Consider the following 22701-nt stretch of genomic DNA (forward strand, 5'->3'; position numbering starts at 1 on the left):
TAATCTTTTATATTTAAATATTTATAACATTTAATATGTCACATTCTGCATAAATTTTTGTCTGATCTTTTTTATGATAAAGAATTTTTTGTTTAAATAACTTTATGATAAAAATCTATTGATTTTTATGATAAAAAGTTGCGGCTAAAAAATATGTTATTAGTAAATATTTGTTAAAATTCATTGAGTTTTTATGATAAAAAGTTTCGGCTAAAAATATGTTATTAGTAAATATTCGTAAATTAACACCATTAATTTCTCGGTAAAAAACAAAAAAAGTGTTTTCAAAAAATACTCATTTCATTACTTCTTTCAATTTAAATTTTGATTTCTCTAATCAAATACAATGAAGAGAAACATGAAAAATATATAAATTGTAAATTTAAATTACATAAATAATACACTAAAAAGTAAAACTCTATAGATACCGTGCATATATTTCACCATAAGCTTGTGACAGGTTAAATAAAACCCACTCGGATAGATAAAGATAAGACATTTGTAATTTCGAAGGCACTCTTACTTTTATCTTATCTACTTAAATGAGTGATATTTGACCCGTTACGAGGGAGACCTATTAATATTGCACCGGATGTATACTTAGGGCATCAACAATAGAGGTTTGTCAACAAATGTTTGTGTACTTTTTAGAGGTTTGTTGACAAACCTCTCTATTGTTGGGAATTAGGGATGTCAATTTCACCCGCATCCATCAAAACCCGATCCAACCGATCCTAAAAGATGGATGAAAACCCGACTTAAATGGATGATGGATGGATGACGGATGAAACGGATGATGGATGACGGATGGGTTGGATGAAGAAATTCCACCCGCCATCCACCCGACATTCATCCATCACCCGATTTTTTTACTTTTTATTTAATTTTTTTTGACATATAACACATTATTAAGATATAAAATATTTAAATTTTCATATTTGTCTACTCTCAATATAGATATTTTTGTGAACCTACCCACTAAAAAGTTAAACTAACTAATTATCTAACTTTATTTTTGTAGAGAAAAAAAAAATCATCATTTTTTTGAACTTGAAATATATAAATACACAACACCCGTTTATCACCCGATCCACCCGTTTCATCCATGGATGATGGATGGATGGATGACGGATGATAGGTTTCACGGATGACGGACGGGTTGGATGAGATTTTAAAAGGACGGATGGATGACGGATGAGGCTTCACCCGACCCGAACCCGATCCATTGACATCCCTATTGGGAATGGGGTTTGAGGTTCATAGATGAGAATGGTTACAATTTTATATACAAGTTTGTGTTTTTGATTGTGAGTGATAGTGGACCCCATAGTATACTTTTATGAGGTTTGTCTATATTTAAGAGGTTTGTCTATTATCATATTGAGATTTATTGTTAAAGAGGTTTGTGTGTTGACTGATGTGACATTAGACAAACCTCATTTAACGTTTTGTCTATTGCTAATAGTTACAACTTACAAGTCACAAGAATAACTGTACCAAAAAAAAAAAAAACAAGTCACAAGAATAAACCGATATGATAAAGTCACGAGAATAACCCGAGGTGAAATCATGAACTCGATCCGTCCGATCCGTTTAATAGATCTACCATTCTACCCCCATCACGTTCACTCCCGGTCTCCCTCGGCCTCTCCCCATCCCTCTCTTTAAACCCGTACTGTATCAACTAACAATTGGACCAACTAATTCATTCATCAATCATCATTGATCAATTCACTACTGACAATCTCCATTAAAATCCTCTCAAAATCTCATTTTGTCGTATCCCAATAAAATGAACAACCTATTCTCATCCACATTTTCACCCCACTCCGGAAACGCGTCCGATCTCGAGTCGGGTTCAAGCGTAATCATAACCGGTGCAAATCTTGACAACTTCTTCCAAGATGTCGAAACCGTCAAACAAGACTTGACAGACTTAGATGACCTCCAAAGAAAACTCCGGTCTGCCCATGAGGAAACCAAAACGGCCCACACGTCCGGTTCGGTTAAACTGCTCCGGTCCACCATGGACCGGGACGTGAAGTTGACCTTGAGAAAGGCCAAGCAGATCAAGGTCCGGCTCGAGGCGTTAGACCGGTCTAATGCGGCGAACCGGAGTCAGACCGGTTGTGGACCGGGCAGCTCGACGGACCGGACTCGGACTTCGGTTGTGGCGGGGTTGAGAGAGAAGTTGAAGGAGAAGATGGAGGAGTTTCAGGAGTTGAGAGAGAGGGTAAATGCGGAATATAAGGAGACTGTTAAAAGACGGGTTTTTACTGTTACTGGTGAAAATCCTGATGATAATACTCTTGATCTTTTAATTACTACGGGTGAAAGTGAATCTCTTTTGCAAAAGGCTATTCAACATCAGGTTTGTTTGTTTTGTTGAATTACTCAATTTTCATTTTGGATCATTCAGAAACCGTCTCTTTGTGTTCTAACAATTGCGGGAATGCTGATGCTGTTGATTTTTTTGGTTTTGTTGAATTCCGCAATTTTTATTTTTGATCATTCGGAAATGTTACTAACAGTTGCTGGAATGTTACCAAAGTTGGCTGGTGTGAGTGGTTAGGACTCTCATCTCTTTTAAACAAGTGGTCAAGGGGTTCGATTCCTGACTCTTGCAAATGAAAAAGCTAAACTTGGGAGGGATCAACCCATTAAATTGCTTTCAGTACCCGAAGGAGACTGTCGGTAGAGGATACTCCTGGTCAACACCAAAAAAAAACAGTTGCAGGAATGTTGATGTTGTTGAATTTTGCAATTTTCATTTTGAATCCCTCGAAAACCGTCTCTTTGCGTTGCTGACAGTTGTGGGAATGTTAAATGTTCTCTTTTTTTGTTAGTTTTTTTTTGTTTTGGTGACATTGTTTGATTTGAAAGTATTTTGAAATGCAATGAAAAAGCTTGTTAATCAAAATTTTTGAGATATTTGGATTTTGGGGTATAGAATTTGGGTGATTGATTGCTAGTGTTTGGCTTTCATGATCAATGGCGGAACTAAGTACTGTAATTAGGGGGCGGGAATTTTAGGGGCAGTGAACTTCTTATGGAATAAGGTAAAGAGAGTAAATAATCGAAAATTTTAACCAAAATTTTCATTGTTTAGGCCTATAGGGGGTGACTGGCTGACTGCCCTGCTAGCCTCGTTAGTTCCGCCACTGTTCATGTTTCTCTACAATAGTTTGAGGGGAAATTGCAAATTTGGTCAGTATAAATGCGACAATAGCTTACATTGCTCGGATGATCTTACAGCTAACGATATTCTCACTTCTCAGGAAAATTAGGACAGGATGTTTCGGATTTGATTTATGATCAGGGAGACCTGATTTGAATGCAATTTCATTATTTCAGGGCAGAGGACAAGTACTAGACACAATTGCTGAGATTCATGAAAGGCACGATGCTGTAAAAGACATCGAAAGGAGCTTGAAGGAACTACATCAGACATTTCTCGACATGGCAGTTTTGGTTCAAGCCCAGGGTGAACAGCTGGATAACATCGAAGCTCATGTCGGTAAAGCAAGTTCCTTCATTAGGGGCGGAACTCAACAATTACACACTGCCAGGCAACACCAGAAGAATACCCGGAAATGGATTGTCTTTGCTATCATTTTGATTCTAGTCATCGTATTAATCATTGTCCTATCTTTACGCCCATGGGAACAAAAATCTGAGCCTCCTAAATCTTTATTGCTTGTTGCTGAATGCTGATCCCGCTTCTGTCAACCGAACTTTCCACACAGAAAACTGTCAGTTCATATATTTCTTCCCTTGCGCCTTTTCTCTTCTCATATTCTTTCATTGTGGAGTTTATACTGTGGAGAGCAAGATTGAATTTTTATCAGTCAAACCGAGTGTGAATGAACAATTTGTTACTCCTAGTTAGTAGTTAGTCTTGTGTGAGACCAACCAGTGTGAGATCGTCTCATTTAAATTTTTGTGAACGAGAGTGAGTGTTCTACTGTTGTACGGAGTATTTGTATATGTCGTCCCTGTTGTAAATACCATATTGTTTGCTCATGGATTAGGATGTGAATACTGTTTTTTCATATATTTATGGATTGTTTCTGTACATTGTTCTGTTGCACGAGTAATTCCATATTTTTACATAGACAACTAGACCTGGCAAAGCTGATCCGACCCGAGATCCGAAAATGACCCGAAATGTATCACCCGAAAGTGACCCGCCCCAAAACGACCCGACCCAAAGTGACCCGACTTAAGTGACCCAATTGACCCAAAATGACCTAATTAATGCAAAATCATGACCCGAAATGACCCAAACGACCCAGAATGCCAGATTGACCCGATCCGAAGTGACCCAAACCCGACCCGAATGACCCATTTGCCACAACACAAGGGACGACACGCTTTTCATAGTGACGTCTGCTCGATGGGAAATGATATCTTTAGGAGGGACTTGTAGAGTTGTAGGGGTGGTCGCCCTTGGAACAATCACAAGTTCAGCACAAGGGCTCTACTTTTTGGCCTATTCCTTTGGTATACTGTATGTAGCTGAAGACGGTCTTGCCGCAACGTCACTGCCTCACTGTGGATATAATTAAGGCTGTAATTGAGACTATTGAGTCGGATTAATTTGACAATTTTGCATAATTAATTTGGTCAAAGCTTGATCAAGTTGATCTTAAGCTGGAGCTCGACTTGAGCTCTATCTAAGTTTAGACTTGTTAGTTGTTACTGTCATAATTATATTCATTATCGCGATTAAGCATCATTTGCCTTTTCACATTTCCCATAAGAACTCCAAATAACGGGTTCATTGTAAAATATGCTTAAAATTGTGATATTTTTGGGCCTCACCATACAACTTGTTGCTTGTCTTATGCTTAAAATGGGTGGATAGTTGATCCGTCTATAACTATAGACGGATATCTCCCGTCTATAATGAGAATTTGTGATAGAAGAATATATTATTTCTGTCGATTAATTTTCAAAAGGGTAAAATTTAATGTATTAGTTATACCGCGCTTCAATTGAGCACGGCCACGCTCGAGCCTATTTCTATGTGAGCCCGAGACTAATTTTTTTTAAAGACACAAATACGGTTACGCCTAATCTAGAGTGGCGGAGTTTGTATTCTTGAACCAAATAACCAATAAAAAGATCATAAATTAAATTCAACTCGGTTACACAACTAGGAATAACAAAACCCAAATTGTGGATTCACATGACACAATTAACCACACGTAGTTGAGTTGGTCTCCCTTCAGGCCATTTTGGTCTGAAATAGTAAGACGGATATTGAGACCATTTTACAGTTAAATGTAACTATATTTGCAAATTAGTTATCATATGCTGTAACTGTAATACTAGCTTGGTCATTGACGCATTGTGATTACATTTAACTATAAAATGATCACAATACCCCATCTTATCTTATTTATTTTAGATGAAATTAACCGTCTAAAACAAGAATTTGCGCAAGTAGTTAGTTAACACCTTGGAAATTTTCTTTTGGTAACAAACCACTAGAAAACGTTGATCAAGTCTCCAAAACACGTATTTGTTCATTGTTAGGAAACACGTTTACGTAAAGTAGACTATATTCTTCCCATTATATTCCTCTCTGTTTAAATAAAAAAATAAAAAAATACTTGTTGATTTTAGACCAAATCATCTAAACTCGATACCATCCAGTACCGCTATCTCATTTTTCATCCGGGGAAATATCGTCTGAATAGTAATTATCTGAGGAAAGTTGATCACAATTCAACTTGAATTAAAGTCAAAGATTAAGCCACCTTCCTTCCTTATACCATTCCTATAATGTTTCTGGAAGCAGTAATGGAAGTTGAATGATATAATCCATGTTTTGACAAGTCTTACATTCAATTTCATACAAATAAAATTCCGACTCCGAAAACACAAAAGTCACCTCTCAAAAAAACTTGTCAATCTTCTCCAACATTTTCCGTCGAAAACAAAATGAACAATCTAAGATCATTTTCGTCATCCCGTCACACCGGCGACATAGAGATGGGTTCCCCAGGGAACCTAGACAAGTTCTACATCGACGTGGAAATGATCGAGAACGACCTGAAAGAAATCGACGAAATTCAGAACAAACTAAGAGCTGCCCATGAAGACAGTAAAACGGCTCACAAGGCCGGTGTGGTGAAGGAGTTGAGGTCTAGGATGCATGGAGACGTGACACGCGCTTTGAAAAAGGCTAAGGTTATTAAGGATAGAATTGAGGCGTTGAACAGGTCGAATGCTGAGAGTCTGAACACGCCAGGGTGCGGTCCTGGCAGCGCTACTGAACGTGCCAGGACGAATGTTGTTGCAGGTTTAGGGAATAAGTTGAAGGCGAAGATGGATGAGTTTATTAAGTTGAGGGAAAGGATTAATGAGGAGTATAAGGAGATTGTACAGCGGAGGTATTTTACTGTTACCGGTGAGAATCCCGATGAACAAACTGTTGATTTGTTGATTACTACCGGTGAAAGTGAGAGTTTCCTGCAGAGGGCTATTCAGCAACAGGTTTGTAGCATTCTGTTACAGTTTTCTGGTTTAGTTTTTTTCATCTGATTTTGAGTATGTTTTTGTATTTTATGTATGACGGGTTTTGAACCTAGGTCACATAACTCATAATGGAAACCTATCCTTGTGTTATGATATAGGGTCCATGCCTCCATGGTCCCATTACTTTGGTATTAGGAAAAAGTTCAGGGATATTCTACGTGGTACCTGTTAACTTCTTTTTTAACATAAACGTCTTTGACTGGCCATAATTCACGATCAAAACTTCTGAAAGCGACGATTTTTTTTTTTTCAAATTGACCGGCTTTACGAGATCTTTAATCTGGAAAAAAAATATTTCAGTTTCTGAACTCGTGGCAAGAATTATGGCCAGTTAAACTTTAAACTTTGACTGACCGTACCTCTTTGTAGCGTGTTCCGAATGCGACATTTTTTTTTTCAAATTGACCGCGTTAATGATATCTTTGATTTGAAAAAAAAAATCATAACTTTCGGAACTCATGGCCGTGAGTTATGGCCAGTCAAAGGCGTTTTTGGTGAAAATGAGGTTACCATGTAGAAAATAAAAAAAACGGGATTACCACGTAGAATATCCCTAAAAATTAAATTTACGAGTTTTTTGTTCTTTGATAGTCACTTTACCAACTACTTTAGCGGACATTTTCATTGGATGACGTCACTATTTATACGATATAGGGTCCATGGCACCATTATTTCAGTACTAACAAAAAAATTTGAATCTACAATTTTTTTTCGGACAAGTGACTTGGAAATTTCAATGGAACCCATAAACAAAATTTCACAAATTTTCTGTCATTGAAACAACTTTATCAACAGCTTTTAGCTAACATTTTTGTTGGATGAAGTCGTAATACCGCGAGTCTATTAGCTGGATTGGAAGATGTGCTGATAATGATAATGGTTAATGAAAATGTAGGGGAGGGGACAGATTCAAGATACAATAGCAGAGATACAGGAAAGGCATGATGCAGTCAAAGATATCGAAAGAAATTTGATTGAATTGCAGCAAATATTTCAAGACATGGCTACATTAGTGTTCCATCAAGGAGAGCAGTTGAATGATATCCAACGAAATGTTGAAAGATCAAAGTCAGTGGTACAGGCAGGAACACAACAGTTGGTGCAAGCGCGTAAGAGTCAAAAGAATACCCGAAAATGGACTTTTTTTGCCATTATTCTCCTGCTCATCATCATTTTGGTCGTCGTCCTCTCTATACGTCCATGGCAGAAATAGTCTCCTCATTGTTCGGGTTTCTATGGTTCTGTAACTGATCATCATATTTGGTTTTGATTTTTTGTTGATAATAGCCATTAGGTTATACTGTTTTTTTTTGGTTTGAGATACTGGTTTGGTTCGGTTATGGTGATATTCTTATACATTAATGTTCATATTTTGTGAGATGTTAATGTGGAGAAAATTCTTTTGTTTTTCATTAACAAGCCGAAACACTTACATTTCAAAACCGAAACCAATTCTCTACAATTCCTGCATGTTAATACAGATCTATGCCTCTGGCAATGATTCAAAATACATAGGTTTCTGTTTTAAGAGTTTACAGAAGAAAGTACTTCACTTTGCCCAGTAGCAGCCGCAGCGTTAGAGCGACTCCTATCCGTTGCCATATTCAATCGCAAAGGTCGCCCTTCCAGTTCCTATAAAACGCGGAAACACAAAGTTAGTGTTCCTATCCATATTGTGACATTCCTGAACAAAAATGGCAGATGTCAACTAGCTTAGTTGGTAAAGTCTTAAGTAGTGGTACTTAGGACCTGGGTTCAAACCCCGTTAGCATCATAATCGCCCAGAAAAAAAAAAACATTGCGAATAATATGCGTCTAGGCCGAAACGAGTTTAAGTCAAAGGAGTAATTTAATAAGTACACATACCACTCCATTCATGTCACTGATAGCAGATTGTGCATCCTCTGCTGATTGAAATGAAACAAACCCAAAACCTCGAGATCTTCCACTATCTCTCTCATAAACCACCTTGGCACTCGAAAAACCTGCTTGGTTTGAAAATGCGTCCCTAAGGCCTTGTGTAGTGACGCCCCATCCAAGATTACCAGCATAGATCTTATGAGGCGTGTCTACAAAACTCTGGTTGCTGATCCGGATTTTAGCCCCCATCATTTTCCGCTCACCTCCTTTTGGAACTTCAGGGAAGTTCACTCTAATTGTTCGGCCTCCTACTTCCTGCACAATGAACTTCCACATTACTTACATGATCGGTTTTATGATTACATAAATAACATCATTACCACACTGCCTCAGCCCTCAAGACTCTCTTCTACCGGACCATGAGTAACATGAAGCATCATGAAAATTGCATTGAACGACTGTTACTACATATCAGATATTGTTAAACCCTCTGCGAAACCACACAATGCACAAACGCAAAGCACCGTTCTGCATCTAAGACGACAGTAAAAATTTAACTGATGACAATTTGCCTCCTTCCCTTCTCAAAGTAACACATACTACCAATTAGCTTGATTATCACAGCAACAGTGACACACTGACACATATGCATCAACCAATTCTAACCCTATTTCCTCTAGAGACACCATCAGCCTACACAAGATCGAGGATAAGATGTACGCAACCTCTATGAATCTCAAAAGATTAATTCTTTTACCCGCATACTTCCAAAATTCATACTTGTAGATCACTGAAGTAACATCACAACTTCTACTCCATAAGTCTATACAAATTAGCAGTAAGCGAATTTCATCAACATAAGTTCCTCCGTATTAACCACTAGGCTAAGACAACTTCGGTCAGCAGAAGTAACAATTAGAAGTTTAGAACAATTAGAGAGACTTACAGAACCATCAAACATCCGGATGACCTCTTTCGCCTCCTCAACGCTTTCCATTGTCACAAATCCAAACCCTCTGCTCCTATCAGTCATCTTATCATGTATTATCTGCAATTCAGACCAAACTGATTAAAACAGTGGCGGAACTGGAGTGGCTAGCAGGTGCGCTCGTTCTTTACATATTCAAACTTTCAAACTTTTAATTAAAATTTCCGAACTTTTTTCAAGTATACCATACTACATTACTCATTGTCCGGTGACACGTCTGACAACTACAAATCCCAATTCCGCCACATTAATAATGTTCAAATTTAAGACAATTGTAACTTTTAATAAAAATTTCCAAACTTTTTCCGAGTTTACCATAATACATTACTCGTTCGTCCGTCCCCTAATAACTACAAATCCCAATTCCGCCACATTAAAATTATTCAAATATAAGAAAATTGAAATTTCTAATTAAAATTTCCAAACTTTTTCCGAGTTTACCATAATACATTACACGTTCGTCCCCTAACTACTAAAAATCCTAATTCCGCCACATTAAAATTATCCAAATATAAGACAATTAAAACTTCTAATTAAAATTTCCAAACTTTTTCCGAGTTTACCATAATAATACATTAGAGTAGGTCTCCTGAGAGACGGTCTCTCAATAAAGCTTAATAAGCTTGGTCTCTCAATAAACTTCTAATAAGCTTTATTGAGAGACCATTGTACAATTTTAAGAAAAAGTGGTACTAAAGGTAATAAAATAGGTACAAATCATGATTAATGATAAAATGGGTACATTTATTATCTAAATAGGTACGAAATTACTATATCACGATCAACAATAAAAAGAGTACGAAATACAAATAAAAGAGTACAAAAGATTGGTCTCTCAATAACTTATTAAGAGACCGTCTCTCCCAAGTTTTAGGGAATACATTACTCGTCCGTCCCCTAACAACTACAAATCCTAATTCCGCCACATTAAAATTATCCAAATATAAGACAATTAAAACTTCTAATTAAAAAGTTCCAAACTTTTTTCGAGTTTACCATAATACATTACTCGTTCGCTCCCTAACTACAAATCCCGACTCCGCCACTAAATGAAAACACAAGAATGTACCTCAACAGACTTGATTTGACCAGCCCTAGAAAAGATTTCAGACAATTGAGAAGAAGTCATAGAAAATGGCAAATTTCCCACATAAACTCTACCACCATCAGAACTTCTAACATCATTCTCTTCAACATCAGTTTCATCAATCTCACTGTCTTGCACTTCATCATCACCAGAGATATCACTGCTTTCGATATCGCCGAAAGCGGAAGAAGAGTGACATAAGTGAAAAGGGAAGAGAAAAGGAAGAGGGGTAGTATTGAAATTACTGGGTTTTAAGAAGAGGGATTTGTGAAGATGTTTACTGGGTTTGGGAGAGAAGTGTGTGAAGGAGTGAAAGTGGTCTGAAGGAAGAGGAGTGAGTGAAGTTGAGGAGGAGGAGGAAGGTGTAACAATGGCGGAAAGTGAGGATATTGCTCCTGCTGCTGCTGCCATTATTGTTGCACAGAGAATATTGGTGACTTGTCTTAGGAAAGTGGTTTGTTGTAGTTGTAGATAAGGTAGTTGGTACGAGTTTGATGGCAAATTGGCAATAGATAATGATACGGCGTCACCGGGTACCGCCCAATTTCGGCGCCACCCTCTTACATGCACCTCTTATTATTGAGGTCCCCACTTATTCTATGTGATGTATCCATTATTTTGTGGGTCCCATTTATTGCATGTGAGAGGGTGGCGCCGAGATTGGGCGCCACCGGGTGGCGCTAACTCATTTTCCATTAGCAAGATCCCGGATCTGACCCGATACCAATGTATTGGGTCTGGGCTCCATTTTTTCAGACCCGTTACTCTGTTAGATCCGGATCGGACTAGTCCACTGTCCACTGTTATTAGATCTGGTAAATGGGACAACATGCTCGGGTTATTTCGAGTTTAACAGAACTTCAGGTCTGCTTGGTCAATTCGAATCCAAGTTATGGAGTTCATTATTATCAAGTTATTTATAAATAATAGACCGTATAACAATTGATATTTAGGGTCAGGTCATTTTGATCGCTCAATTTGGGTTACTAGTCAAACTCAATTCCTTAGTTTTGGTTGTCGGGTCGGGTACAGGGCAGAGCATTAGGCTATTCGAGTTAAGATCTAATTCCACGTTTCCACTCCCAGACCTGGCAAATGGGTCAGTTGGCTCGGGTTCGGATCGGGCTAGCTTGGATCAGGTCATTTCAAATTTGTCACATTTTTAGGTTAGTTCAGGTCATTTCGGGTAACAGGCTTGTTTCAGGTTTGTTGGTTGGGTCTGTTTTGGGTCAAGCGGGTCGGTTTATTTCGGGTCGAGTCATTTTTGGGGCTGTTCGGGACACAATCAGATGATGTAGTTTGGGTCAAATTCAGATCTTAGGTCGGCCGTTTCAGGTCGGGTTGATTTTGTGAGGTCTACCACCACCCCTAGTTGTACACTCGTACTAGTACAGACCCCACATGAATCATTAAAAATACGGTAATGATAAATACAATCCTTATGGCTGTATTTAAGAACTAAATTACTTCCCAAAATGGAATTAAATTAGGAATTTATGATTACGCGTAAATAAATGTCATTAATGCTTGATTTAAGATTTTAATTTCTTTTTTGGCACCTTAAATACAGCCCTTAGGACTTAGGGCGATATTTATCATTTTCCTTAAAAATAAAAATAATAAAAACCAAAAAAAGGACTAGTATGGACAATAGAGGAAACCTATAAAAGCTCCACACTTAAATTTCAGGCCTTACAGCAATCTTTTGCCGCACTAATCCCCCTTCCATTGTTATCTACTCCTGAGTCCCGAGTAACCCCCAAAATTCGTTCATTCCAATTCACTTGTCAAGAATCAGACGGTGTTGAACTTGTGAATTATATAAAGATCATCTATCTCCTACAATTATCTTTCATAGTTATCAATATTCAAGGTAAAATTAATTCTCTTTTTCTTCATCAATTTTCTAATAACTGAATTACTCGTAATTCTCTCTTTTATCGTATCGAGAAATTCTCTCCCGAAAGACTGTTAGGGAATCTTACAGTATATGATAACAGTTTGTATTTGATGTTAATCGACACGAGTTGGTCTTACTTAACACCGTCTCTATTTTAATCGGGTGTTAGAGCCGTCTTAGGTATACTGAGAGGTTTTATATTCCGTACTTCATATTTGTTAGGTAGTACTTGAGGCCTCATTCTGAAATTTCGCACAGGTTCCCCAAAATCTCCGAGTCGGCCCTTGTTTATCCTCGAATTAGGATGAAAAACGCTTTCGACGTTCTAAGAAAAGCAGCAGCGCGAACATCAGCAAATAAACCGAAAAGATCAAGAAATGGGAAGGAAGAATGTGTATCAAAGAAAAAATCATCAACATTATTATCAAAAACCACAACACAAGACTACATTGATGTTAATGTTGATCTTCTGAAAACGAAGATAAGTAATTTGAAGAAAGACCCGATATCTTTTAACCCTGACTCAGTAACCTGTTGCTTCTCTAGGGCAGAAGACGGCCAGCTAATGCCGCTTCCTTTCGTATTTGTGTGCTTTGCTCTTGAACTTATGTCGGATGAACCTAAACGAAGTATAATTACGTATATTGCGTGTAATATGCTTAGAATTGCAATGTCGTCTTCTCAACAAGAGGAGGATTTGGTTGCTATTTTAGGTCTATTGTCTTACAAAATTGCCCCTATGACTGACGGTGGATCGGACCAACTTGGGATTGGAGAACATAACATTGCTAAGGCAATTGCCGAGACATATGGTTCAACTACAGACCTTGTTAAAAGTCGCCTTAAGGTCTTTCTTCTGTTCCATTGAATTGTATCTATACGTTTTTCAAATATGATTAATAATTTTTTTTATTATTCGTATAGGATAAGGGAGATCTCGGTCTTGTAGCTCAAACTGCTCGTTCAACGCAGTCTAAATTATTTAATTTTAAACCCAAGCCGTTGTCTGTGTCTGAAGTGTATCATAGCTTTCAGAAGATTGCACAGGTTTACTGTCAGAAGCTTGTTTATTAACGCGTTTTTCCAGTCTTCATCTTGTCTGGTTGTTGGTTATGTTTTCAATTGTTTATTAATAGATCTCCGGAAATGATAGCAAGGGGAAAAAAATTAGCATTCTGAGGAAACTTCTTTCTGCTTCACGCGAGTGTGAGCCTAAGTACCTAATCCGGCTCCTATTTCCTAAGGTACTGATAGGTCGTCATAAGTCATAACCGTGGATTGATTACTCTTGTTCAACTACTTACAAACACTTGAATCTGATTGCAGATAGGATTGCGGATTGGGGGTGCGGAGGCAACTCTTCTTGATGCATTAGGCCGAGCTGCTGTTTTTCTTGAGAAAGATAACCCGCCATCTTTGGAAGAGGTTAGATTCTTCCTGTTATGATTACGCTGAATCTTCCTGTTATGAGATGATTATGTACATTGTCTCCATTTCAGGGTGCTGCAATTGTCAAGCAGGCTTTCGCTGTTCTTCCTGATTATGATAAGATAGTTCATGCATTGTTCAGTATTGGCGTAAGGAAGCTCCAAAAGTCATATGGCCCTTCAGTGGGTACTGCTATGGCGCCCATGCTGTGCAAAGCAATTGGTTCAGTGCATGATGCGATAAAGAAATTTGGGAATTGTCCATACATATGTGAATACAAATACGATGGAGAAAGAGCTCAGGTAATTCCGAAAGTATTATATGTTGAGTTATAAAAGAACGGAACAATGAATTCCCTGTCTGCTGTGTCTCTCTTATGCAGATACATTTCATGGAGGATGGCAGAGTTGAGATTTTTAGTAGAAACCTTGAATGCAGTACAAGAAAGTACCCAGATGTTGTTGATACTGTCAAAAGGTATTTTAGTTTAGACTTTACCTGTTTGTTTGTTAATGCTATAAACAAATTGGGAGCCAAGTGTGTGAATGAAGCCTTTTGGTATGGGTCGGGGCGAGGTACTGAGGTGTGGGCAGTTGTGGATGTTGTTTGCTCCTAAGTTTATGTAATGTTTACATTGGTGCAGGCTTAAAATGTCCTCGGTTACGTCATTCATTATGGACTGTGAAATTGTTGCATTTGACCGTAGCAGCAAGAAACTTGTAACTTTTCAGGTATTACAATTTAGGGGCTTCGATATTTCTGGTTAATTTTTCTTGTGTTTAACAATTTTTGGTTCACATTTATGTGCTGTATCTTGTACAATGGAATAAACTATAAAGTAGCTGATGAATATGATTATATGAATATGCAAAATCAAAAGTTCTAAGGGATCTGAACTGCATTTCTAAAGGCTCCTCTTTTTGACAGCAACTCAGCAACTAAGGGAACTAACTATTCTAGTCTCTCTCTGATTCCATATGAGAGAAATATTCCAAGTGCTCTACTTATCAGCCTACCGTCATCTGGAATATACAATATCATCGTGTCAGTAATTCTATCATGTATCCATATCTCTGCACATCATATAGTTATCATTTATATTTATTTTGTGGACAGAAACTTATGACTCGCCCTCGTAAAGATGTCGATATAGATGATATCAAGATCAACGTCTGCATATTTGCGTTCGATTTATTGTATCTGAATAGCCAATCACTTATTCAAGAGCAACTTGGTGTTCGTCGAAAGGTATAGCTCTGTGACCTGTATTATAAAGTTTTGTTTGGGCTTCTTTTCCTGGCTCTTTGCTGGAGTACTAAATATACCTTGTCCGTATCAAAATGGTTGTACTTAATCAGTCATTGTATCAACTTATTTTTCTTGCCCATTTTTCTTTTGCAAGAATTTGCATTCTTATAGGTATAATATTTTTGTGCAGCATCTACTTGAATCTTTTGACGAGGATGCTGGGTATCTTCAGTTTGCAACTGCTTTGTCGTCTCAAGATCCAAAATTATTACAGAATTTCTTGGAGGAATCTGCTTCGGCAAGGTACTTGCATCTCTTGTTTCATGGTTTCAGTTATAGAAACTGTGATGTATGGTGCATGCTTGTTTGTGTTAGTAGGTATAATTAGTACAGTTATTTAGTTTCCATGATTTGCAAATTGCTCATGAAGTCGTATATAGAACTTTCAAAAGTCATCTCATCCTTGCCATCGAAACCCAATATCAGTGGCCTTTGCAAATTGGTATACTGGATGCGACTGTAAGCTGTTACGTTTCATTCTTTGAAGGCAGGGGGATTACTGTAGAACTTTTCATTGCTGCGAGATGTTATGAATGAATTGTCATCAAGTTGATATATGGTAAACTAAGGCTTGCTGAATGAGACAGAGGAATCATATTTCTATCGAATTCCATACTCTGGCTGGCTCTTTAGATGCTGTCCTGAGATTGTAAAAAATAAAGATTTATCGCGTGAATTTTCTACAGATTACTTCCTGCTTTATTTATTGTAATTTCTCCTGATCAAGAGTCAGTGCCTTGTATCTGGAGAAGATGGACCGGGTAGTTGCGATTTTCTGCTCATTGGAAATCAGCTTATACTATTGCATGTGTAGATGCTGTCCTGAGCTGCCTGTTGCAAGTGTTTCTACCCTTGTTAATCCTATTGCATGCTCTGTAAATGAATGCTACAAATTCTGGTTCTGTTACCGATTAGGAAAACTGAATTATACCGGTTATTTGTGGAATCTATACTCACTATCTTAACTTTTATCTCTTCTTGTAGCTGCGAGGGTCTGATATTCAAACCATTGGGGATGAACTCCAAATATGAACCTGGAAAACGCAATTGGCTAAAGTTAAAGAAAGATTTTATTGAGAGGTTGGTGCATTTTGTATGTATTGTGTGGTTATTCACTCAAATCTTTTCTTATTCTTCATGCTCCTCTTAATTCCTCCATTTCAGTATGTGGGATTCACTTGATCTCGTGCCTATCGGTGCTTTCTATGGCTGTGGCAAGCGTACTGGTAATTGACTTCTTCAGCTTTATTTTTTTAGCTGCAATCTTTGTATTTTATTTTTCTATTTCTTTGATTTTTCTTCACTTATTTATAATATATAATTTTTACAATAGGTGTTTATGGGACATTTCTTCTTGCTTGCTATGTCCCTGACACGGAGGAGTTCCAAACCATATGCAATGCAGGTTGGAACCACATGCATGTTAATCTTTCAGATTTAGGTTATTAATTATTAATGTGTCCCCTTAGGTTAAACGTTAGAAAGACCGTTATTATTATATCTATTTGAGAAATTTTTCCTTATTAACTGGTTAGGCACCGGTCTTTCTGACCAATTGCTGGATGACTGCCATGAACGTTTTGCACCTAAAGTCATAACAAATCCAAAGGTTCGTCTCATTTTTTTTGCTATCCTTGAATGAAATGAGACGGCCCTCTGTCTGAATTTGTAACTGAATTATACTGCTGACAATGTCTCTTCATGTGATGCAGTCGAATTACATATATAATGCAGACATTCAACCAGATGTATGGTTTGAACCAACAGAGGTAATGAGATTTTGATTTCTGTTGCGTAAAAGTTATAATAAATTTGATGTGATTGAATGCCGGATTGTTTGCATCTTGAAAATAGATGGACCTCTATTGATCCGATCTTGCGCTGCAGGTGTGGGAGGTGAAAGCCGGTGGATTGACAATCAGTTCCGTTTATTCTGCCGCGATTGGTTTAGTTGATTCTGACAAGGTTCAAAAGCATATAATTAAATTATAACCATCACCCCAGTTTTAATTATATCATTTTGGACTAAGGCTCTGTTGGTGCTGTTGTTGTAGGGCCTCTCTTTACGCAACCCGGCTGTGCTTCGTGTACGTGTAGACAAGGTTCCAGAAATGGCCACAACAGCTGACCAGGTTTTTTTTTGTCATCCTTTAGTGAGGAGTGAATTCATAACTATGCTTTCAGGAATGTTATCTTGCGCAATTTTTTTAATTTCTCTATTTTAGGTTGCTGAAATGTATTCTCAACAATGGCGGATATGCCCAAATTCCGAACGTGACGATGGTGAAGAAGTTAACTGACATTATCTCCCTCCGAGGTTCCCATAGTACTTGAATGATTTAATTGAAGTCATTTGAGGTTGTAGCATGACGTGCAAGATATCAATCACATTTGTGCTAAACTGATTTCTACGATGACCAATATAAAGGCAAGAAAAAAGTGATTTGTACGATGATTTAATTGAAGTCATTTGAGGTGTTTATTTTGACCACTTGTATTAGAGAGGACGTGAATGACAAAAACAAGAAAGTCTAAGAAATCAAACCAAACACGAGGGATTTGATCCGATAGAATCCCAAAATTGGGTGAACTGAAATTGATAGCGACTTTATTTTTTCTAACCCATGCCCGACTTAAACTGACCTGCATCGACACGTGGCCTAATATTAAGTATTAACTGCAAATGACTTGATAATAAATTAGTTTAATAATGGTGTAAAAAGACTAAATTGACGTTCATATTAATTTTGTTTCACTTAACACTAAAGTAAATAACCCGTATAAATTGTTTTTAACATGAAATTAGCAATCCAAATTAAGATAAGTTATATGGTGATAGCCCGATCGGTTATTGACCCGAACACAACCCGACTCGATTTTTCACCCTAGGATCACTTTATTCACTTCACCCTGAACACCATCATTGACCCGACACACCCCAATCTATTACATCCCGATTCGTTTTGACCTGATCCATAAGGGTCATAACTGACCCTAGTAACCCGATTGCCATAAGGGTCGGGTAGGATAAGATGCAAGTCAGTCCCAAAATTGGGCCACTAGGATAGCAGCCTCACGCCACCTGCACCACCGAGCTTACTAAAAAATTATTGTGATAGAGTTTTAAAACTTTGATGAGTCTGATTAATAATCATATCCTTAATAACTCTCACTACCTCTATTTATTTTCACTTTTATTTTAATCGAGATGATAATCGTTTTAAATTAAAATGGTTTCAAACATAAATTACTCAAATAGTCCTTAATTGACAATAGTGATTGAGTGACATAAACGATGATGTCAGTGGAATGAATAATGCGAGCCTAGTAGGCTACTGCTACTACTACTAACCTATTTAAACGCATACATAATCACACCTTAATAATCACAACCAAATTCATCTACATCTCTATATATTTTAAAATTAATAATCATAATCATTTAATTTTAATTTAATTAGGCTAAAAAATGGGTGATAATTTGAAATATTTTGAGTTAAATACAGGTGCCAAAATCCCTTCAATTGGATTTGGCACCTATTCAACTGCATCGGAAATGGTTGTTACTGCTATTAAGGTTTGTCTGTTTTAATCATCGTTTTTCAACATTTTTTCTTCTTAATTTGTGTTAATTAGTTATTCTTGCTTACTTCGAAAAGGCATGTGTGTAGTCTTGAATATTTGTAATCTGAGTTTTATGAGAATTCTCCTATAAGACGGTCTCACGAATTACAATAGTGTTTATGGAACCGTAGTTATTGGCATGTCCCACGACACACACATACCTAATTACCTATCATGAGACGATCTCTAAGGAGATCTACGCTGACTTTGATGACGTGGGGACGTGGGGTGTCTCGGCTTCCATTTCTGGTAGAACCCGACCCCATCTCTTGGATATGTGCCTGATGCTCTTATCCTATTAATAAAAATAAGAATAAAAATAGAATATACTCCCTCGGTCCCCATTCATTTGTTTGCCTACCCTAATATACTAATATATATTTTGCGAGGAATATTTTAATCAAAGGTAAACAAATAACGGAGGTAATATTTCATTGCAACTGTTTCATTGTAGGAAATGAAAGAAACATTAGTTTTTGCACAAATTCTCATATGGGAGTAGACATGGCAAACAGGTCAATCCGGGTTAGAGTTGTTAGGGTTTACATGAATTCTGGCTGGGCTGGGTCGGGTTGGGTCATTTCAGGTTTGGGTGGGTTGTTATCAAGCTATGTGAGGATAACGGTTAGGACTTAGGGGGTGTTTGTTTCTCGCATGAGTATGGGTTTGGAATGAGGAATCATACCTGGGTAGTATGGGGTTGGAAGTCCATTCCATGTGTTTGTTTCAATTCCGAGTGGTATGAGTTTGAAACTCAATTAAAGCTAAAATATGTAAAATATAATATTTTAAATATTATTTTTTAATATTATAAAATCATGAAAATAAATATTTAATCTAATAACTATATAAAAGCTCATTTACAATATTGGCATAATTTTTATTTTCACATTTTTGTTTCTTTTAATTTGATACCCATGGGTATCAATCTCATACCCACCCCCTCCTTAGGTATGAAAAACCCATACCTCATGGGTTTGAGGTATGGGTATGAAACCCTTATGTTTGACAAACAAACACTTGGTATGGGTTTGGAATGACCCATACCTCATACCTTTTGTGTTTGAACCAAACACCCCTAGTATGCAATCATAAACATTCAAGTCGGGTTGAATAGGGTTGGAGTAATTCGGGTCAAACTCGGGCCTTCCATTCGGGTACTGGAGACTAATTGGTTTTTTTAAAGCTATGATAGATCATTATCAGTGTAAATAGATTTTGTTGGTTTGTTTGTCATGAAATTAATGAATGGCAAGAGTTAGCTTGATGGTTCATTAATAAGAACAAGGAGTAAGGCCTTTTGGGAATTGATTGTGAGCGTTTGGAACTCGCCTTGAAACGGTATGAATATAGATGAGACAGACCATCAATGCCTGTGGATACTGTAGGTTTGTTATTCATGAGAAATATAATAACGGCGAAACTTGGCTTCAAGGTTCTATTGGATCTTATATCACTGTATACAGTTTCATCTTCTATTGGGATTTACGGAGAGAGGTAATGGCTTGAATCTTGACGCGAGCAGAGAGAGGATATTTTCGCCAACAGTTCACTGATGTTTGCCTTATTGCAGTTGGGTTACCGCCATATTGACTGCGCTCATATCTACCAAAATGAAAAGCAGGTAACCACCACAACAACCGTGTCTTGGATTCTGTAGTTCGTTATGGTAAGTTCTCAATTGCTGCAATGACCTTGATTTCCTTGGTTATCAGATCGGAGAGGTTTTAAAACAGCTTTTTGAAGAAGGCGTAGTGAAGCGAGAGGAATTATTCATCACCTCCAAACTCTGGTCAGTAATGACATTTACTTGCATTTTAAATACACTGGAAAGGAATGCACATAATGCCATAAAAGTACGTCAACAACAGTGTCGGTTTTTGTGAGCAGGAACTATGATCATGAGCCTGAAGATGTTCCAAAGGCCCTCGATAGGACTTTGGCGGACCTGCAACTTGACTACTTGGACCTGTACCTTGTATGTGACCAATTTCAAGCAAGAACCAATTTTCATTGAAAAAAACAAAGGTTTTATCTTCTTCCCCCGGTTTAATTTAACTGTTGATGTATGTCGCATAGATCCACTGGCCAGTAAAGGAGAAAAAGGGTCCAGTCAGTAACGCGTTTGAGAAATTGCTTCCAACTGACATACCTGGCACATGGAAAGCAATGGAGGGTCTTTATGATTCTGGCAAGGTTCGAGCTATTGGAGTCAGCAATTTCTCAACGAAGAAACTGCAAGACCTTTTGGAAGTGGCGCGTGTTCCACCTACTGTAAACCAGGTCGAATGCCATCCAATGTGGCAGCAGGAGAATCTTCATAAATTTTGTAAATCTAAAGGCATACATTTATCAGTAAGTTTGTTGCCTCAAAATCCTGAATTAGATGTTCAGAAAATTCTTGCCATACAGGTCCATTTTGTATTTGAAGCGCATTATTGTACGAAATTTTGATTATTCTCTCACAAAAAAGCCGGCTTTCAAAAGACCTGATATTTTTTGTGAAATTTGTTCAGGGTTATTCTCCACTGGGTTCTCAATCTCACGCAAAGAAGATTGGCGGGCTTTTTGAGTCTCCTATACTCAGCCTGATTGCGGAGGAACTAGGGAAGTCTCCGGCACAGGTAGCGCTTCGTTGGGGCATTCAGATGGGTCACAGTATTTTACCTAAAACATCTAATGAAGCAAGGCTGAAACAAAATATGGACTTGTTTGATTGGTCGATTCCTGAAGATTTGATCAGCAAGTTTTCAGAATTTAAGCAGGTAAAATCCTAGTCCCCGTCATTTACAAAAATTATGAGACAGTTTAACACATGAAAACGGCGTATTAAGTATTAACTTTACAATTAAATGATAGAAGACACTAAGATCGCTTCAAGTAAGTTGAAAATGGTTCTGTTTGTGGCGTTGCAGGTAAAATTTGTGCAGCCTATGAGTATGGTGCATGAAAAATCTGCCGGGTACAAAACCCTTGAAGAGCTGTGGGACGGAGAACTTTGATATTTTAGGTGTTCATGAACTGCGAATAAGTAAACCTGCCATTACTAAGCATCTACTTTTCCGATAAGACTTATTATGAACTTGCTTAACGCTCTGTAGACTGTAGTTTGTGCTGGTTATGATCTGATGTTGGTAACTATATATTGAAATAATTTTGACAGTGTGCCGTTGTTGTTTTCTGTCTAATATTTGTTGCCTATATTAGTCCGTCTTGTCGCCCAAACCAGTTTTTCTTGTAGTGGTCATAAAACAAGTAAACAAGCATGCAATGCAGTCTTTTGCTGCCTCTGTGCGCCTTAGCGCAGTAGCGGACCTTTCAGTTCTTGATTTCATTTACAGCTGATGAAATTTCACAGAATGGCATCTATCGGTAAGGCCCTGTTCTTTTGGACTTCAAGTCACTTAATTTAAGTTCACTTCAGATCCTTTAAGTTGATTCGATTCGATTCGATCCTATAAGTTCGATTCATATCCTATAAGTTCGATTCGATTCGATCCTATAAGTTGATTCGATTCGAGATCCTATAAGTTCGATTCGATCCTATAAGTTCGATTCGATTCGAATCCTATAAGTTGATTCGATTCATAAAATTTATATACGGAGTATTATTTTTAAAACCGACACAAAAACATTTATTTAATTATTCGATACACATAATATTTTTTTTTTTAAAAAAAAAAAAAAAAAAAAAAACTTAATAATTTCATCCGTGAGAGTTTACTCCTCATTAATAACACAAATTATTCATCACTCCCCTCATAAACTCTTACCACACTCCCCTCCCTCACTTATCACCTATTCAGCTCTCCCTATTATACAACATGACGTGAACATTCAAGGAACGGTAGATTCGGGCATGTTTGATAAAAAGCGGAAGAAGGCCATGTATAAGGTGCGGAACAACATAGTCAAACACATTTGGCGAGGCCATGGATTCTTTGTCGAGAGTGAGAGTGA

At 37.5% G+C, this 22701-nt stretch overlaps 5 protein-coding genes across 5 annotated transcripts; 4 read left to right on the forward strand and 1 right to left on the reverse strand.

Moving 5' to 3' along the window:
• Positions 1–1569: 1569 nt before the first annotated feature.
• LOC141594732 (syntaxin-125-like) lies at positions 1570–4075 on the forward strand. The gene is made up of 2 exons (XM_074414730.1): positions 1570–2371; positions 3355–4075. The coding sequence occupies exons 1-2, from the start codon at positions 1793–1795 to the stop codon at positions 3712–3714; spliced, it is 939 nt and encodes a 312-aa protein (XP_074270831.1). The 5' UTR covers positions 1570–1792; the 3' UTR covers positions 3715–4075.
• Positions 4076–5573: 1498 nt separating this feature from the next.
• On the forward strand, positions 5574–7923 carry LOC141594735 (syntaxin-125-like). Its single transcript, XM_074414732.1, has 2 exons — positions 5574–6504; positions 7442–7923. The coding sequence occupies exons 1-2, from the start codon at positions 5950–5952 to the stop codon at positions 7757–7759; spliced, it is 873 nt and encodes a 290-aa protein (XP_074270833.1). The 5' UTR covers positions 5574–5949; the 3' UTR covers positions 7760–7923.
• LOC141594739 (33 kDa ribonucleoprotein, chloroplastic-like) lies at positions 7504–10964 on the reverse strand. The gene is made up of 5 exons (XM_074414735.1): positions 10464–10964; positions 9353–9454; positions 8413–8721; positions 8095–8178; positions 7504–7787 (listed from the first exon to the last, which is right to left on the reverse strand). The coding sequence occupies exons 1-5, from the start codon at positions 10890–10892 to the stop codon at positions 7737–7739; spliced, it is 975 nt and encodes a 324-aa protein (XP_074270836.1). The 5' UTR covers positions 10893–10964; the 3' UTR covers positions 7504–7736.
• A 1193-nt stretch (positions 10965–12157) lies between these two features.
• Positions 12158–17606, forward strand: LOC141594746 (DNA ligase 1-like). Its single transcript, XM_074414740.1, has 18 exons — positions 12158–12354; positions 12640–13228; positions 13306–13428; positions 13518–13625; positions 13708–13806; positions 13881–14111; positions 14192–14286; positions 14453–14540; positions 14926–15057; positions 15248–15360; positions 16102–16197; positions 16282–16343; positions 16451–16522; positions 16653–16726; positions 16830–16886; positions 17005–17082; positions 17172–17249; positions 17343–17606. Exons 2-18 carry the CDS (start codon positions 12686–12688, stop codon positions 17415–17417), a joined length of 2124 nt encoding a protein of 707 aa, XP_074270841.1. The 5' UTR covers positions 12158–12354; positions 12640–12685; the 3' UTR covers positions 17418–17606.
• Positions 17607–18432: 826 nt separating this feature from the next.
• Positions 18433–21929, forward strand: LOC141594755 (NADPH-dependent aldo-keto reductase, chloroplastic-like). The gene is made up of 7 exons (XM_074414751.1): positions 18433–18694; positions 20315–20365; positions 20457–20533; positions 20632–20719; positions 20821–21096; positions 21258–21506; positions 21657–21929. The coding sequence occupies exons 1-7, from the start codon at positions 18587–18589 to the stop codon at positions 21741–21743; spliced, it is 936 nt and encodes a 311-aa protein (XP_074270852.1). The 5' UTR covers positions 18433–18586; the 3' UTR covers positions 21744–21929.
• Positions 21930–22701: the final 772 nt, after the last annotated feature.

This window comes from Silene latifolia, chromosome 1 (assembly GCF_048544455.1).
Source record: "Silene latifolia isolate original U9 population chromosome 1, ASM4854445v1, whole genome shotgun sequence".
In the NCBI taxonomy this organism is placed as follows: Eukaryota; Viridiplantae; Streptophyta; class Magnoliopsida; order Caryophyllales; family Caryophyllaceae; genus Silene; species Silene latifolia.

Excerpts from the sequence above, each read along its gene's own strand:
- LOC141594732 (XM_074414730.1), top strand. The coding sequence starts at position 1,793 with ATGAACAACCTATTCTCATCCACATTTTCACCCCACTCCGGAAACGCG. Across the intron at positions 2,372-3,354 it reads AAAAGGCTATTCAACATCAG|GGCAGAGGACAAGTACTAGA; the intron begins GTTTGTTTGTTT and ends TCATTATTTCAG.
- LOC141594735 (XM_074414732.1), top strand. The coding sequence starts at position 5,950 with ATGAACAATCTAAGATCATTTTCGTCATCCCGTCACACCGGCGACATA. Across the intron at positions 6,505-7,441 it reads AGAGGGCTATTCAGCAACAG|GGGAGGGGACAGATTCAAGA; the intron begins GTTTGTAGCATT and ends ATGAAAATGTAG.
- LOC141594739 (XM_074414735.1), bottom strand. The coding sequence starts at position 10,892 with ATGGCAGCAGCAGCAGGAGCAATATCCTCACTTTCCGCCATTGTTACA. Across the intron at positions 8,722-9,352 it reads TCCGGATGTTTGATGGTTCT|GAAGTAGGAGGCCGAACAAT; the intron begins GTAAGTCTCTCT and ends TTCATTGTGCAG. Across the intron at positions 8,179-8,412 it reads TCAGTGACATGAATGGAGTG|GAACTGGAAGGGCGACCTTT; the intron begins GTATGTGTACTT and ends CGCGTTTTATAG.
- LOC141594746 (XM_074414740.1), top strand. The coding sequence starts at position 12,686 with ATGAAAAACGCTTTCGACGTTCTAAGAAAAGCAGCAGCGCGAACATCA. Across the intron at positions 13,807-13,880 it reads ACCCGCCATCTTTGGAAGAG|GGTGCTGCAATTGTCAAGCA; the intron begins GTTAGATTCTTC and ends TCTCCATTTCAG. Across the intron at positions 16,344-16,450 it reads TGGCTGTGGCAAGCGTACTG|GTGTTTATGGGACATTTCTT; the intron begins GTAATTGACTTC and ends TTTTTACAATAG.
- LOC141594755 (XM_074414751.1), top strand. The coding sequence starts at position 18,587 with ATGGGTGATAATTTGAAATATTTTGAGTTAAATACAGGTGCCAAAATC. Across the intron at positions 20,366-20,456 it reads TCTACCAAAATGAAAAGCAG|ATCGGAGAGGTTTTAAAACA; the intron begins GTAACCACCACA and ends CTTGGTTATCAG. Across the intron at positions 21,507-21,656 it reads AGTTTTCAGAATTTAAGCAG|GTAAAATTTGTGCAGCCTAT; the intron begins GTAAAATCCTAG and ends GTGGCGTTGCAG.